This window comes from Colletotrichum chrysophilum, assembly GCF_026319265.1.
Source record: "Colletotrichum chrysophilum strain AFK26 chromosome Unknown scaffold_137, whole genome shotgun sequence".
NCBI classification, from domain to species: Eukaryota; Fungi; Ascomycota; class Sordariomycetes; order Glomerellales; family Glomerellaceae; genus Colletotrichum; species Colletotrichum chrysophilum.
Window position 1 is genome coordinate 22,648 of NW_026517424.1, and position 11,609 is coordinate 34,256.

The 11,609-nt window shown below is 53.3% G+C and overlaps 4 protein-coding genes across 4 annotated transcripts; 2 read left to right on the top strand and 2 right to left on the bottom strand.

Moving 5' to 3' along the window:
* Nucleotides 1-332: 332 nt before the first annotated feature.
* Nucleotides 333-865, top strand: HHT1 (histone H3.1; the record flags this gene model as incomplete). The annotated part of the gene is made up of 3 exons (XM_053184003.1): nt 333-351; nt 416-609; nt 668-865. The coding sequence occupies 3 exons, from the start codon at nt 333-335 to the stop codon at nt 863-865; spliced, it is 411 nt and encodes a 136-aa protein (XP_053032031.1).
* Nucleotides 866-1,545: 680 nt separating this feature from the next.
* On the bottom strand, nt 1,546-2,580 carry COL26b_011333 (uncharacterized protein; the record flags this gene model as incomplete). Its single annotated transcript, XM_053184004.1, has 1 exon — nt 1,546-2,580. One exon carries the CDS (start codon nt 2,578-2,580, stop codon nt 1,546-1,548), a length of 1,035 nt encoding a protein of 344 aa, XP_053032032.1.
* A 989-nt stretch (nt 2,581-3,569) lies between these two features.
* Nucleotides 3,570-8,746, top strand: COL26b_011334 (uncharacterized protein; the record flags this gene model as incomplete). Its single annotated transcript, XM_053184005.1, has 2 exons — nt 3,570-3,751; nt 3,814-8,746. The coding sequence occupies 2 exons, from the start codon at nt 3,570-3,572 to the stop codon at nt 8,744-8,746; spliced, it is 5,115 nt and encodes a 1,704-aa protein (XP_053032033.1).
* Nucleotides 8,747-9,382: 636 nt separating this feature from the next.
* COL26b_011335 (uncharacterized protein) lies at nt 9,383-11,447 on the bottom strand (the record flags this gene model as incomplete). The annotated part of the gene is made up of 7 exons (XM_053184006.1): nt 9,383-9,404; nt 9,462-9,692; nt 9,752-9,831; nt 9,882-9,952; nt 10,133-10,496; nt 10,551-10,981; nt 11,363-11,447. 7 exons carry the CDS (start codon nt 11,445-11,447, stop codon nt 9,383-9,385), a joined length of 1,284 nt encoding a protein of 427 aa, XP_053032034.1.
* Between the last annotated feature and the right edge of the window lie 162 nt (nt 11,448-11,609).

The window sequence follows — 11,609 nt, forward strand, 5'->3', positions numbered from 1 at the left end:
TTTCCAGCCAATCAAAAATCAGCCATCCACACTTCGACAACAAAGCGTAGAATCCCGCCAGCTGCGCCTGCCTTTTTCCAAGTAATCGCACCTGCAGAAACGGGGTTTTTCGAACCGTCGCGCGCAGACGCACAGGCCACCTCCCGTCTGGCACACAATCACTCCCCTCCGCAGCCAGCCCAGTTTCCTACCTATTTATTTCCCTCTGCCCTCCACCCACTCCAACCTTTTCTCTCCTCATCCACTCACACCCACCGCCTTCAATCAACACACCAACCTACATCTCAACCACACCCAAACCATCAACTTCATCACCATCAACAACAGTCGCAATGGCCCGCACCAAGCAGAGTACGCACTTCCTTCCTGGCCCAACCTGCCAACCACTCGCACAGCGCTGACTCTTTCCTCACAGCCGCCCGTAAGTCCACCGGTGGCAAGGCTCCCCGCAAGCAGCTTGCTTCCAAGGCCGCCCGCAAGAGCGCCCCCTCCACCGGAGGTGTCAAGAAGCCCCACCGCTACAAGCCTGGTACCGTCGCTCTCCGTGAGATCCGTCGCTACCAGAAGTCCACCGAGCTTCTGATCCGCAAGCTCCCCTTCCAGCGCCTGGTAAGTCCCATGCGCTCGCTTCACACGCTATGAAGGTAACTAACCAACACCCTCCCAGGTTCGTGAGATTGCCCAGGACTTCAAGTCCGATCTCCGCTTCCAGTCTTCCGCCATCGGTGCCCTTCAGGAGTCCGTCGAGTCTTACCTCGTCTCCCTCTTTGAGGACACCAACCTCTGCGCCATTCACGCCAAGCGTGTCACCATCCAGTCCAAGGACATCCAGCTCGCCCGCCGTCTCCGCGGTGAGCGCAACTAAACATTGTCTTTCGATTTTCTCTTATGGGTGGTTCATGACTCGCGCTTTGGGAATGCTTGACGAAGGGACCGTCTTTGGTTTTTGGGGGTAATCTGGCGTTACGAATGCGTTTGATAACAACGCAAGGGTTGTACAATTAAACAGCAGCAAAGGATGGCTGCAAGGAATGCCAAACACTTCATGATCTATACCTTTTGTTTCGTGCCTACTGTGACGTGCTCGTTATGATAATGTTTCCGATTGCGGGCCAGAACTCGCCTCGCTACGCGTCGCGCATGAGATAAACAATAGATGTGCCGCGATCGCATCCCCAGTCGGTGGGGCCTCTGTCTCTTTACAGAGGGATCCGCGCCTTACCGCACTACTGTGACTCATTTTCGTGCTCTTGCGTGTAGAGTATGATTATGTCCTCTTCGACTGAACGATACTGACCTACCTGATGCAGAGCCAGTGCCCGATCGTCAGCAAAGTTCCCTGCCGAAGCGGATCCTTACCCGTCTGACGAGACTTGCAACTTGTCTGCACCCTGATAACGTAGCTTCGCCTGGGGGTAACTGAGATGTGATAGTAACTCGTGTTCGTCCGATGAACATAATTCTGCCGCTACAACGATGAGAAAGGCTTGGGCTAAGCCCTGACTTGACTGCATTGAGACCTAATGCCCCTCTTCCGTTCTACTTCTACATGGTCCTCGCCAGGGCCCAAAAGTTGTCCATCTTCGATCTGGTTAAAATTTCTTTGGCCTCGGCATCAGATTCGCACACCTTACTTCCCCATTTGCGAAACGCCCGTGTCTTTTCTTCTCCTTCAAAGACAAGCTTGCATTCGTTTTGCGACATGTCTCTCAAGTCCCCATTCTCATTCTCCGGAAGTAACCAGTCTCGCGCCTGTTGCCGTGTGGCGCCCTCGCGCGATGGCGAGTTCTCTGTCCAGTCGATTCGATTAAGCATCAGTTTCTTGTACTTTCCGATACTATGCTCCCCCCCCTCTACAATAACCAGATTCATCTTTGGGTGCATGATGCAGACGCCAGTGAGAGAGTGTTGCTCAGCGTTCTTCCCAATCTTGAATCTGTGCTGTCCATTCGCAAGGCTGTTGATCTTGAACACCAGAACGTGGATGCCTTTGGCAGCATCCTTCTCCTGGTTGGCGGCAAGCTTGTCGTGTTTTTCCTCCTTGGTGAGCTTCCGTTCCTCATTGGCCTCTAGGTGCTTCTGTTGCCGTTCCGCAATCTGGCGATTAACTAGATTCTCAACCGCCGTGGGGTCCTTGACTGCCGAGTCTGCATAGACTCGCATCATGTTGCTCTTCTTAACCTTGGGCGGCGGTGCTGGCACAAGGCCAAGCCGGATCTTTGCTTGTTGCTCTTTCAGTTCGGCCATCCTCCCCTGCCTCCGTACTTTGGCTTTCTCCTTCGACGTAAGAAACATGGGTTTCGGTGCAGGTTTGTTTCGCTCTTGCGGTGGCTCTAATGCAACGGGATGCTGAATATACTCGGTGACGATTGTGTCCTCCGATGTGATCTTGAGGTGAATTTCATCGTCGATGTTGTCATAGTTACCGCCATCGACGAGCCCTTCATCAAACCATTCGATGTCCGGAGGTGCTTCAACCACAAGGTTCTTCTCCAGATCTAATTCCTCGTCGATGCCAGCCTTTCTGGTCTGCGCGGCGATCTTCTTCTTCAGTTCCTCCAGCGCAGCCTGTCGTCGCATCGCATTGCCCTGCTGGATGAATCTGCCCCTTGGATGGAAGTTAAGGGGGCGAGACTGTCGCTGCCGGCTTCCTGTGGGTGGACCCGCCTGTTGGTCGTTGAAGTAGGGGTTTGGTCTTGTATTGTCTTGGCTACGCGCTGAAGGGATCGACGACCTAGCGCCAGCCAAAGACGATGAGCTGGAGTCAACCTGAGATCGATATGGAGGAGCTCTATCACTTCCACGGCCCGAAGACTGAACCTGCCCAAGACCTTGAAGGGCAGGATGCAGTCCAGCCTCAGGGACGCCTTTGGCTTTGCTGCCCCCAATCGCCGCTGCCACCCTTGCTTTCAACGCAGCCATTTTGTCGGCAGCGGTTTCGGGCTTGTGCACTCGAGAGTTTGGATCGTGACGAGGCCCTAGGCCGCTTGAGTCGGAACGTCGATCCATCGTAATTCGTTATGACGGAGATATTTGTTGTTGCGCGTTGGGGATCTAGTCTAGAGGTGCGGGCTTCCCTTTCGAGAAGGCAACGGGGGTCGGCGAGCGAGTAGTACAGTCGTCGGCTGTGATTTCTGAATCGGCTGGACGGACGAAATCAAAGTAACGAGCGTGCTTTGATGGGCAAGGGGTAACGCATATGCATGCGATGCCTCGTGTATGGCGTCGCAGGCCTGCAGGCTGGTGTAAACAGTTCTTACATAAGGGTGATTGCCGAGGATTTCGTAGGCATCTTCTCACTACCTTATTTCGATGTTGCCGCGACACCTCTCGACAGCTCCACTATTGGCGGGTCTTTTTTTCTGCCGCGAACCACCGCCAAAAAAAGTTCCCCTCTGCCTGCCTTCCGCCGACACTTGATCACCCACCAGTCTAGTTGATTTTGCGACCGAGCTGCCTGTACCAACCCGACCGACAAGACACTGAATGGAAAATTTGTTTCCCTCCGCCTCACCCTCTGTATAGACTCAGATCGGTGTCAGGCTAGTTCCTGAAGCCTCATTGGCAGCATGAATATCTCACAACCTATCTCGTCGTCCGTGGAGACAGTCGAGTTCACTTTTCTTACCGAGGAGGAAATCAGAGCCGTTTCCGTCAAACGTATTGAGAACGACAGCACTTTCGATAATCTTCTCAATCCTGTCCCCGGTGGTCTATACGACCCCGCGCTCGGCTCCTGGGGCGATGCTCTGTATGTTTGTCACTGCAATCGACTCTACTCGCTTCAATTGACTAACAAAAACCCTGCCAAAGTTGCGCGACCTGCAATCTCAACCAGTCTTCCTGTCCTGGCCACGCCGGCCATATCGAGCTCCCCGTCCCTGTATACCATCCGATCTTCCTCGATCAAGTCCTTCGGCTCTTGAGGTCACAGTGCGCTTATTGCAAAGGCTTTCGCATGCGCCACCGCGAAATCAACCGCTTCTCGTGCAAACTTCGACTTCTCCAACATGGCTTGCTGCATGAGGCTCATCTTGTTGATGCCATTGGTGAGGAGCTCAAGGGCCTTGCGATGCCCGGCGTCCCCACCGATTACGACAGTGAGGCCGAGGAAGAAGGCACTTCCACTGTCGACAACGTCATTGGCGCACGCGAGGCCTTCGTTCGCCAAAGTTTGAAGGCTCACAAGCTAAGCCTGGGAGAGGTGAGGAAGGGCAAGCACGAAGGGTCTATTGAAATGCGAAGGGAGCTCATCAAGGAGTTTATGGTGCAAATAACCAAGCCCAGAAAGTGCGACAACTGCGGTGGCATTTCCCCGGCCTATCGAAAGGACCGTTTCGTCAAAATCTTTGAAAAGGCCCTCAGCGAGAGAGACCTTGCACACATGGCTCAAAGGAACCTGCACATGAAGGACTCGATGGCAACCACTGCCATGACATCGAAGTCTACGACGACGCGAGGCTCTGATCACGACGACGAAGGCGTTGCTGATGTCGACCTGGCCTCGTCTGAAGAGAACGACGTCGAGATGCGCGATGCCAGCAGCAGTGACGAGCATCGCCCTATGGACAAAGGAGACGAAGACGCCACCAATGTCTCCCCGGGACAGCAGCGATACATCAGCGCCATGGAAGTTCGTGCTCGTCTGCGAGAGCTATTCGAAAAAGAGCAGGAAATCATGTCTCTGATCTACAACTCAAAGCCAGTGACTAAGAAGGTCGCTAAGATCACGGCTGATATGTTCTTTCTCCGCACAATCCTTGTTCCCCCAAACAAGTTCCGACCTGAAGCTCGTACCGGCGACTCGATCTCTGAGGCTCAGCAAAACTCTCTGTACAAGAACATTCTGCGGAACTGTGTCAGTATTGCTAGGATACACCAGAACGTCGGAGGTACGGATCAGTATGGAAGAGCGAGAGACATCAGCGACCTGCACCAGATATGGACAGAATTACAAGAGTCCGTCAATTCCCTAATCGACAAGAGCAAAAACCCTGTGCAGGGCGCAGCGGCCAAGAGAAATGAAGACGGTATCAAACAAAAGCTGGAGAAGAAGGAAGGTCTTTTCAGAAAGAACATGATGGGAAAGCGAGTCAACTTCGCTGCGCGAAGTGTTATCTCTCCGGATCCGAACATCGAAACAAACGAAATCGGCGTGCCTCCTGTTTTTGCACGGAAGCTGACTTACCCCGAGCCAGTCACAAGCCACAATTTCAGAGATATGCAGCAAGCAGTCATCAATGGTGTCGATAAGTGGCCAGGCGCTGCGGCAATCGAGTACGAGAATGGCCAGATTGTCAACTTGCGGTCTAAGTCGACTGATGACCGTGTATCGCTCGCCAACCAGCTTCTCGCCCCTACCAACAACCAGATGAGTGGCGTGAAAAGCAAGAAGGTTTATCGCCACTTGACAAACGGTGATGTGGTCTTGATGAACCGCCAACCAACCCTGCATAAGCCCTCCATCATGGGCCACAGGGTGCGGGTGCTGCCTGGTGAGAAGACAATTCGAATGCATTACGCCAACTGCAATACGTACAACGCCGACTTCGACGGTGATGAAATGAATATGCACTTTCCCCAGAATGAGGTGGCTAGAGCCGAGGCTCTTCAGATCGCCGACACGGACCATCAGTATCTGTCTGGAACTGCAGGCAAGCCCCTTCGCGGATTAATTCAGGACCATCTTTCGGTATCCGTGGCGCTCTGCAACAAGGATACTTTCTTTGATCGCGACTCGTATCAACAGCTTATTTACTCAGCGTTACGCCCGGAGAGTGGCCACATTCTCGGTGAGAGGATTGAGCTTATCCCACCCGCCATCATCAAGCCGATTCCCAGGTGGACTGGCAAGCAGGTTGTAACCACCATCCTGAAGAACATTAAGCCGCCAAATGGCGAGGGACTGTGGATGACCGGCAAAAGCCAGGTTAAGGGCGAGCAGTGGGGTAAAGGCTCGGAGGAGGGTACTGTACTATTCCAGGATGGCCAGTTCCTTTCCGGCATCCTCGACAAGGCCCAACTCGGTCCCAGTTCAGGCGGCCTGATTCATGCTATTCATGAAATCTACGGTCCTGCGGTTGCAGGCAAGTTGCTGAGTGGCATTGGCCGACTTCTTACGAGATACCTGAACATGCGGGCATTTACTTGCGGTATGGATGATCTGAGGCTCACACCTCAAGGCGAAGTATCTCGAAAAGAAACTCTCAAGGCTGCTAAGGGTATCGGTCTTGAGGTTGCGGCCAGGTACGTGTCTCTGGAGGACAATAAGCCCGGCAGCGATGACCCAGAACTTCTCACTCGCCTAGAAGAGGTTATGCGCGACGACAGCAAGCAGGAAGGTCTCGATATGCTCATGAACCAGAGCTCTGCAAAGGTTTCTAGCATGGTGACAGCTGCTTGTCTGCCGGTCGGTTTGGTTAAGCAATTCCCGAAGAACCAGATGCAGTCGATGACAACATCTGGCGCCAAGGGTGGCCAAGTCAATGCTAACCTCATTTCGTGCAATTTGGGACAACAAGTCCTTGAGGGTCGAAGAGTTCCTCTCATGGTCAGTGGAAAGTCTTTGCCTTGCTTCCGGCCGTTCGAGACAGATGTTCGCGCTGGTGGCTACATTGTCCAGCGTTTCTTGACGGGTATCCGGCCGCAAGAGTATTACTTCCATCACATGGCAGGCCGTGAAGGCCTTATCGACACCGCTGTTAAGACATCTCGTTCTGGTTACCTGCAGAGGTGTATCATCAAGGGCATGGAAGGACTGACGGTTTCGTACGACTCTACTGTTCGCGACGCCGACGGCACATTGGTGCAATGCTTGTATGGCGAAGACGGGCTGGATCCTACCAAGCAGAAGTATCTCACCGACTTTGGCTTCGTTCTCCGCAACATCGGTTCCGAAACGGCTCAGTTGAATTTCGGAAGCGAGTTCAAGGACAGGTTTGCCGGCAACAAGGACGACGTTTTGAAACACATGAAGAGCGCCATCAAGCACGCCAAGGTCGACATCGCCGCCAAAGACCCAATCATTTCTCTCGTCAACCCTGCCAGGGTGGCTTTCGCCACGTCCGAGAAGTTCTACGAGAAGATGTCCCAGTATATCAAGAACAATGAGGATGGCCTGATTCGCGACAAGTCTAAGGATGTCTCTGGTCTTATCAACGCTCCTGCCGTGAACAGAAAGTCAGCTGAGCTCGTACTCGCCGCTAAATACATGCGTTCACTCGTCGAGGCTGGAGAAGGTGTCGGTATCGTAGCTGGCCAGAGTGTCGGTGAGCCTTCTACACAGATGACGCTGAACACATTCCATTTGGCCGGTCATTCAGCGAAGAACGTCACGCTTGGTATTCCCCGTCTTCGCGAGATTCTCATGACTGCGAGTCGATCTATCTCCACGCCGTCGATGACTCTCCTTCTTCACGAGGAGCTCTCCGCAACTGAGGGAGAAATCTTTGCAAAGTCCATCAGTGTGTTGCCTCTGGCCGATGTGCTTGACACCGCAAGCGTCAATGAACGCATTGGAAGGGGGCAAAATAGCGCGCTGGCTAAACTTTACGATGTCCGACTAAACTTTTTTCCCTCGGAGGAATACACCAAGACCTACGCGATCGATGCCTCTGATGTCATGGATACCGTGGAGAAGAGGTTCTTGGATCATCTTTTGAAGATAATGACCAAGGAGATCAAGAAACGGCGAAGTGAGTCCAACTCAGCCACGCCTGATATCGGTGCCAAGGCCGGCGTTGTCGAGATGGCGACAGGCAATGGAGAGACAAGAGGTGGCGGGGACGACAACGACGATGACGACGATGACGGTGATGGCGATGCGACAAACGCTAAGAACAAGGCAAATCGAGAAGAAGCCGTATCCTACGGACCCAATGATGACGAAGACGACGCCATCCAGCGACAGATGGAGCGCGAGGAGTCAGTGGAAGAAGATGAAGGCTTTGGCGGCAGCCCAGTCCCCGAGACTCGGCAGGAGGCTTCAGACGAGGAGGAGGAGGAGGCAGAAGACGATGAGTCGGAAAGCGAGGGCGCCTGGAGAGCTGAGCGTGTGAAAGAACGGTACCTTCGTGTCACGCGTTTCAGCAGCGACGAGGCCGGAGAATGGTGCGAGTTCACGCTCGAATTTGAGGCAGATACTCCCAAGGTGTTGATGCTCAATATCGTGCAAGCGGCAGTCAAGAAGTCAGTTATCCAGCAAATACCTGGTGTCGGCTCGTGTACCTTCACTGCGGACCACAAGACGACGGACCCCATCACAGGCAAGGATATTTCAGTGCCAGCCATTTACACCTCTGGGGCCAACCTCAGGGCGATGCAAAAGTACGGCGACTTCATCAACCCGAACAAGACCGCAACGAACGATATTGCTGCCGTCCTGGACGTGTATGGTGTCGAGGCGTGCCGGACCAATATTGTCTCGGAACTGGCCGGCGTTTTCGGAGGTCACGGAATTAGCGTCGACAACCGCCATTTGAACCTCATTGCCGACTATATGACCCGCAACGGTGACTTCACACCCTTCAACCGCAACGGCCTGCGCGGCAACATTAGCCCATTCACCAAAATGAGTTTCGAAACAACTCTTTCATTCCTGAAGGATGCTGTGCTCGACGGTGATTGGGATGACCTCAGGACGCCAAGCAGTCGCATCGTGATGGGCCGTTTGGGCAGGATTGGAACGGGTGCATTCGATGTCCTTACTGCTCTGCCGACGCATCACATGTCGTCTCATGCGGAGTAGCCGACATGCGAAGGTGTTTGGTCTATGTTTCGCGTTCTTCTGGGTTTGCTCACAGAAGCCCTCGGCTGATAATTGTATTTTTTTCATCTGGAATCGATAGAGAGGCAACGTGGCTGCAAAAGTAATCAAAATGGAATTTTCAGAGGCTTTGACGGATTGAAATAGGTAAGCGCCTGCGGTGCAATTCTGTTGGTGACTTGTAGCTTGAAAAACAACATCTTCGAATCGCACGTGGTGCAACTATCTATCCTCCGGTTGTATGCGCCAACGGCCTGGGCTGGGCGGATGCTTAGGGCGGGGACTATAATCTCGGTTGTGCATTGCTCGTGGGGGAGATAATTCGTGTTCTCAGTGCATGCGCAGCCTAGGACAGCAGACAGCACGATGACTTTGTGGAGATAAGTTGGGAGGAAATAGGAAGATGACAGAGGTTTCCGAAGTTGACAAGCATCAGGGAGCAGACGAGTCGGTGGTCAATGATTTATGAATCTATCGCCCAGTAGCCCTAAGCGCGCGCATGCTTCTGCCGTTCCCTCTTGCACCTCCAAAGCAGAGTCGCGTCGCGGCGTGATCGTCGCGGCGTGATCGTCGCGTCGTGTAATCAATACGAACCATTCTTCCATAGCAACTTCCAGTCTAGCCGCTAGACTTCTTGAACCTGAATGAACGTTAGTTAATTGAATTTGGGTCGCCGACCGGCATTATCAATACTTACTTGTTAACCACGCGCTCGATGCCGTCGAGGCCGTTCTTGAGGGTCTCCATCTTCGGGCCGTACGAGAAACGGACAAAATGGTGGCAGGGGCTGTCAAAAAGGTCACGGCGTCTGGAAGGATTCAAGTCAAAGAAGATGCCAGGGACGACGATGACCTTCTCCTCCAAGCAAGCCTGGAAAAAGTTGAGGCCGTCCGAGATGGCGTCAGGGAGGCCCTCCAAATTTAGCCAACTAGGCATGTCAGTTCTCAGCTTGCTCTGTCTTTGGTGGTAGGAGGAGCGGGGACTTACAGATAGAAAGTGGAATCGGGCACGTATTTGATGACGAACCCCATCTCGCGCAGTCTGCGAACAACGTAGTCACGCTTGTCCTGCTCATTCCATCAGTACATGTTTGGTACAGTCAGATCACCATACATACGCGGAAATGCTTCTGAAGGAAGACCATTTCCTCCTTCACGAGCGTCGGGTCAAGCATGGGAATGGCAGCCTCTTGGAAAGGGTGGTTCGCGCCACCATCAAGGTAACTCCCACAGGACCCGATACTAGAGACATATGTAAGTAAGCATGTCCTTTTGGATCTAGGAACTTTTGGTCTTACGCTTTGATGTACTCTGTGGGGTAACTTCCGTTAGCATGTGTCGTTTCAATTGTTTGATTGCGATGGCATACCCTTGGGACCAAGAATCCAAGCAATACGCCAGCCTGGAAGTCTGAAGCGCTTGGTCAAACCATCAATAATAAGGACATCATCCTCGTCGACGTCCTCTACGTTCTCCGCCGCGGAGATCGTGCTGCCGTCGCAGTTGCTAGTATAGTTGTACCCGGAATAGAATTCATCACTGATGAAGGTGGCACGACCACGGCAGATATCTTGGATCTCAGCCAGCTCGGGGTTCGCAACGACGCGACCAGTGGGGTTGCGGGGATTCGAGGTCAGAATGACGGAGGAGCCGCGGGAAATCTCTTCAGAGATACGATCAGGATGGATATGATAGCCGTCCTCCTCCGCAAGAGGAACAGGAATGGCAGAGAACTAGGAGAACCGTTAGATTATACGATTTTTATCCGTGTGGAGAGGGGGACGCACGTTCTTGAATAGGGAGAGCATCTCGTTGTACGCCGTGTAGTCAGGCAAGAAAAAAGACAAGTAGGAGTTTCCGAGAATGGCGGCAATGCGGATCAGGCCGGCACGGCCTCCAGGGACGATGGCGACGTTCTCCCAGGTGTATTGGCTCTGCTTGCCCTGGCGATGCATGACGTTGTACAGGTTGGCTACAGCCTCGCGAAGAGGCTTGATGCCGGCTGTGGGACCATACTCACGACCGGCCATGGAGATGTCGATAGTTGTAGGACGAGGAAAGCAGCCGGCGATATCGTCCTCGACTTCGGGGGCGCCCTGGCCCAGATTGGCCCATGAGTCGGGGTCCTCGAGGAAACCGTACTCGGCAGCGCGCTCAGTACACCAGACAACACCGGTAGAGGAGCGGGAAGCGTCGAGACCAGCGTGGGCTTGATGGCCTTCGTGAGCATTGCGAAATTGTCTATGAGTCTTGGATTGAACCTCTGAGAGGTCGCTGAAATTAGCTTGAGATCAGAATACAAAAGGTTCCTCCTGTAACCGCCGCCCATTGAGATGCTAAAAATGTCACTGAGCTCGAGTTGGAGCAATGTGGGGAACGAGGGGCAGCTTTGCTGGGGACAAGAATTTGGAGCTGAGGGCACCAGTTCAGCTCATACCCCGCACCAGCACCAAAGCTGGAGGACAAGCTTTTCCCCTACTGTCTGCCTCTTACTGACAGCTTGGTCTCGTTCTGATAAGTGCGGCAGCATCAAAAGGCGAAGAACACGCAGCTCTAGCCGCGATCCGGGAGGGAGACGGATCAATGAATGCTTGCTTACCATTGGCGCTACTCTCGCCGACACTGAAGCGCCTGGGCTTAGGCACACCGGTGTGCCGATTGATGGAGAATTTGCGGTTGAACATGATGGCGGTAGACAACGCAGTTTGTCGTTATTTTGGTTGTTGACGTCGAGAGGGTGAGGTTGTGGGCAATTTGCTGCTTGAAGGAGGGGGAAAAGGCAAGTAAGTGCCTAGCTAGGACTCCAGTCAGGTTGCAGTTGGTTGCCGCCCCGTCTGTTTTCCCGG